Genomic DNA, 4,826 nt, shown 5'->3' with positions numbered 1-4,826 from the left:
ATTTGTCTTCGATATCACATTAACACCAGTGAGTCCCACCATAATTTAAAAAATATGATGACGTGACACATAATAAATAGAGGAAACATAGAAAAATCTCCATATCACTGTAGTACAATAGATAATTAATCAAGCTCCAACACTCATAGAGATAAACAATAGATGTTTAGACTCTAGAAATCACTAAACTTTGTTGACTTGAACATCAGAATGTGTATGACATGATAACACATGAATAAAATATGTTGTACAGAAGTCAATTTGATTAGAACGCAATGACACAAATATAAAAACATGACAAAATTTATGCATCAAACAATACGAATAAAAAATAATAATTTAAATTACGAAGACTAACTAAAATAAAGTCTAAATTATTAATGTGGTTTTTTTTCTTCTTTATTAAAATATTAGAAAAGAGATCATATAGAAATTAGATGGGGGGCCGTCGGCGAAAGCATGAGTTCACAAACAGCATGGAGAATATGAGGGCTTTGTCCGATCCGGAGTTAACGTTCGGGGGTCGGTCGTTGACTGCCTTTTTTTTTTTTTTTTTTTTTTTCATTATAATTATTTATTAAAAAAGAAAAGAAAATAAAAATGACGGTTAATTTGGTAAATTCGACACTGGAAATTCACCTTTTCCAATGAATATTTATATATATCCCCATAGATGCGAGGGCCTAGAGAGAGCGAGCTGCCTGTATTTCTCAGAGAAAAAGCAGAGATCTTATTGGGTCTATTGATAACTAAAGAGAAGAAAGCCGAAGCCAACATTAAAATTTTAATAAATACCCATTCCAAACACCAACCAAGAACAATCAACAAACCAACCAATTTTTTCCCCCAACATTGTCTTCTTCCTCTTCTTCTTCTTCTTCTACTTTTTGCTTCTCTTTCTGATGATCCCCATGCCATATTCTGCCTTTCTTATTTTGTCCCCTTTCTCCCATAATTCAGATCTATCTACTCTCCTTCTTTCATTAAATTAAACCCTTTTTCTTTTTCTTGCTCTAAACTATATTCCCTCCTCTTCTTCTTCTTCCTCTTCTTCTTCTTCCCCCAAATGGGTACTGGTTGGAGGAAAGCGTTTTGTACTACCATTTCTCGAGATTCAGAATCTAATAATGTCTCTGAGAAACAGAGGAGCTCTGGCACTCCAAATCCCAGCCCTAGAAGCTGTGTTCGATTGGGTTTCTTCAGCAATCCTTCTACTCCACGATTGCAGTCTCATCAGCCATTGAGTAGTCCAGGTCTTCGCTGCCGTACAGCTCAAGATGCCACTGTCAATCAGAGTCCGACTCTCCATTGCAAGACCTCCTCGTCCTCTTCATCAACTCCTAAATCTGCTAAATCCCAACGAGGGGTTTTGGGTTCTAATCCTTCCTCTCCTCGTTCCCCTCTGAAACTCTCTCTTTTCAAGAACAGCTTTAAGTTCAGAGTAAGATTTCTCTCATTCTCTCTCTCTGTTTTTCTGTGATTTTTTTTTTTCAAAAGGAATTGGAAATTTGACTTACAGGGTTTTGTTGTGGAAAAACAGAGTAGCTGTGGAATCTGTTTGAGTAGCGTGAAGACAGGGCATGGGACGGCGATTTACACGGCGGAGTGTTCGCATGCTTTTCATTTCCCTTGTATAGCCGCTCATGTCAGAAACCACGCCACTCTGGTTTGCCCTGTCTGCAATACCACATGGAAAGACGTTCCTCTGCTCGCCGCCCATAAGAATTTGGGCCCACTAACCCAGCACGATATCAAACCCAAGATTGAAGATAAAACCATGATTGAATCTTCCCCCAGAGCCTTTAAATCCAAACAAGACCCAAAAGAAAAGCCCTCGGAATTCAGGTCCTACGACGACGATGAACCCCTTTTGTCCCCTACCTCCGGCGGCCGGATTATCCCCATCCCAGAAGCCGATGAGAACCAAGACGATGTCGAGGAATTTCAAGGCTTCTTTGTACACCCAAAGCCGCCTTCCAGTGCGGCTAAATCTTCAATTCAGAGGACCAATGTGCAGGTCCGACTCCTCCCTGAAACGGCGTTGATTTCATCTGGACACGCCCACGAGACCTACGCGGTGGCTCTGAAAGTAAAAGCGCCACCGCCACATCCGGCTAGAAACAGAGCCAATGCCAATTTACTAGACCCATCCCGTCGTGCGCCGATCGATTTAGTGACGGTGCTGGATGTGAGTGGAAGCATGACGGGGCCGAAATTGATGATGCTGAAACGCGCCATGCGATTGGTCATTTCGTCGTTAGGCTCGTCGGACCGGCTCGCCATTGTCGCTTTCTCGGCCACTCCTAAAAGGGTGTTGCCGTTGAGGAGGATGACGGCTCAAGGCCAACGCGCCGCCCGGCAGGTGATTGACACGCTGGTCTGCAGCCAAGGAACCAGCGTGGGGGAAGCATTGAGAAAAGCCACAAAAGTACTCGAGGACCGGCGAGAGAGAAACCCGGTGGCCAGTATCATGCTTTTATCCGACGGCCAAGATGAGCGAACCCATTCAAATCAACGGCAGATGACACGACACGAGTCATCCACACGGTTCGCCCATATAGAAATTCCGGTTCACGCGTTTGGGTTCGGGAAGAGCGGCGGATACTGTCAAGAACCGGCGGAGGACGCGTTTGCCAAATGCGTGAGTGGGTTATTAAGCGTGGTGGTTCAAGACCTCCGTATTCAACTCGGGTTCCCGACCGGTTCATCTCCGGTTGTGATTTCCGCTATTTATTCCTGTACAGGCCGGCCCACGGTTTGCAGCTTGGGTTCGGTCCGGCTGGGCGATTTATACGCGGAGGAGGAAAGGGAATTACTCGTGGAGTTGAAGATTCCAACCTCGGCTGCTGGGACCCACCACGTGATGACGATGCAGTGCCTTTACAAAGACCCATCCACACAAGAAGTAGTGTACAGCCGAGAACAAGACATCCTTATCGCACGACCGGTAGCCGTGGGATCATCCGCTCCGAAGATCGAACGGCTAAGAAACATGTTCATAACGACTCGCGCTGTGGCGGAATCCAGGAGATTAATTGAGTACGACGATCATACAAGCGCACATCATTTACTCGCGTCGGCGCGTGCGTTACTAATCCAATCCGGATCATCAAGTGCTGACGTGTACGTGCGTGAGCTGGAAGTTGAGCTGGCAGAACTCCATTGGCGAAGGCAACAACAATTCGAAATACACCAGCAGCAACAACATCAACAACATTTAGTCACGACGACGCCGCGTAGGCGTGGCGGTGGGGATAAGGAAAATCCGACGTTGGTGGATGAAAACGGAGAGCCGTTAACACCGACATCGGCGTGGAGGGCGGCGGAGAAGCTTGCCAGAGTGGCGATTATGAAAAAATCGTTGACGAGTAGAGTGGGGGATTTACACGGGTTTGAAAACGCCAGGTTCTAGAAGAGGCAGAGGATTCACTGACTGTAAAATTTGGTTAATTTTGGAAAAGGGTAATGAGAAATTGAAAAGGGAAAGGGAAAAAGTATAGTACAGAAATGGATTTGTGGGGGGCAAAGTGGGGTTTTCCTCTTCTTCTTCTTCTTCTTCTTCTTCTTCAAAGCCCCACTGATTAGACTGTCTTATGCTTTTCATCAACTCCACACATACACTCAGCTTTCTGTAGCTTTCTTTCATGTAGATTAGAGGAAAATGGGATTACCAAAGCAGAAGCAACCATAAACGTTTTATTTCAAAATGACCCTTTTTTCAATTTAAGCAAAATATTTTTATTTTTACTTTTCTATATTATCATTACTACTACTTATGATGCAATGATGGGGGAGTTGGTAAAGTGGGAGGGGAACACTCAAGAGAAAGGGAAATAAATGAAATGATGAGGATATGATAAATGGAAAGGTAGTTATTATTATTATTATTATTATTAATTTTAAGATATACATATTGTTAACCAATAATTCATGGTTTGGCATGGCATGTTTTGGAGATAAAATTCTTTGCATTTGATCTTATTACATAACTTCCATTTTGGCTTTGAAAAGGACTTTTAAATGGTTTGTTTTGCTTTACAATGAAGCATTGGGTGGGCAAAGAATAATAATAGTGGTGAATTGATTCAAACCCATTTCATAAGATGTAGTTTTTGTTTTTGTTTTTGTTTTTGTTTTTTTATTTGTATGTAGTATAGTTTTGAGAGTTTGGTGTAGTGAACAGTGAAATAAACAGCTATTGATTGTGGAGTGGGTTGCTTAAATTGGTCCACCACTAAGCTTATTAATAAGGGGACATAAATACTATATATAGAGAAAAAAAAAAGATTCATTTAATTCAACCAAAAAAAAACATGATGGAAGATGGGGCAATGTGTTCCTTTTATCCAACATGTGAATCAATACATTCATTCATTACCACTCACTTCCTCCCATCTCTTTCCATTTCATTATCTTTTCTTCTTTCTTTTATCCACTTTTTTAAATAAATACAAATGAAAAATATCAAAACCGTCAATTATACATGCATTGTTATTCTTATATAGTCATTATGTCAATAATTTAGTAGTTTTAATAATACCCTTCTCTCATGAAGGATACACTTTAATTCAATTCACTAATATGATTCTTGTAGTTTACAAGTGTGTTCATATATTTTCTAGTTACAAAATTAGTTTTATGGGTAAAGTTTCTTGTAATGACTTTTCCTTAATCCGTAACAAATTCATCACACTAAAAATTTGAAAGTGCCATTCATTGTTTTAATCTCGATGCTTTATATATACTTTGTTGCATTTCTTTTTTCTCTCTTGCAAATTATTAGCCACACCACATATTGCTTAAAAGGAATAGTTTTCATTACAATA

The 4,826-nt window shown here is 41.0% G+C and overlaps 1 protein-coding gene across 1 annotated transcript; it reads left to right on the top strand.

The window, feature by feature from the left end:
• The first annotated feature begins 416 nt into the window (after positions 1-416).
• LOC120076389 (Zinc finger (C3HC4-type RING finger) family protein) lies at positions 417-3,707 on the top strand. The gene is made up of 2 exons (XM_039030203.2): positions 417-1,441; positions 1,541-3,707. The coding sequence occupies exons 1-2, from the start codon at positions 1,067-1,069 to the stop codon at positions 3,410-3,412; spliced, it is 2,247 nt and encodes a 748-aa protein (XP_038886131.1). The 5' UTR covers positions 417-1,066; the 3' UTR covers positions 3,413-3,707.
• The last annotated feature ends 1,119 nt before the right edge of the window (positions 3,708-4,826 follow it).

This window comes from Benincasa hispida, chromosome 4 (genome assembly GCF_027475165.1).
Source record: "Benincasa hispida cultivar pf3 chromosome 4, pf3_genome.v1.1, whole genome shotgun sequence".
In the NCBI taxonomy this organism is placed as follows: Eukaryota; Viridiplantae; Streptophyta; class Magnoliopsida; order Cucurbitales; family Cucurbitaceae; genus Benincasa; species Benincasa hispida.
The sequence above is the reverse complement of the archived record's forward strand: the minus strand, read 5'-3'. Positions and strand labels throughout refer to the sequence as shown.

Excerpts from the sequence above, each read along its gene's own strand:
- LOC120076389 (XM_039030203.2), top strand. The coding sequence starts at position 1,067 with ATGGGTACTGGTTGGAGGAAAGCGTTTTGTACTACCATTTCTCGAGAT. Across the intron at positions 1,442-1,540 it reads AGAACAGCTTTAAGTTCAGA|AGTAGCTGTGGAATCTGTTT; the intron begins GTAAGATTTCTC and ends GTGGAAAAACAG.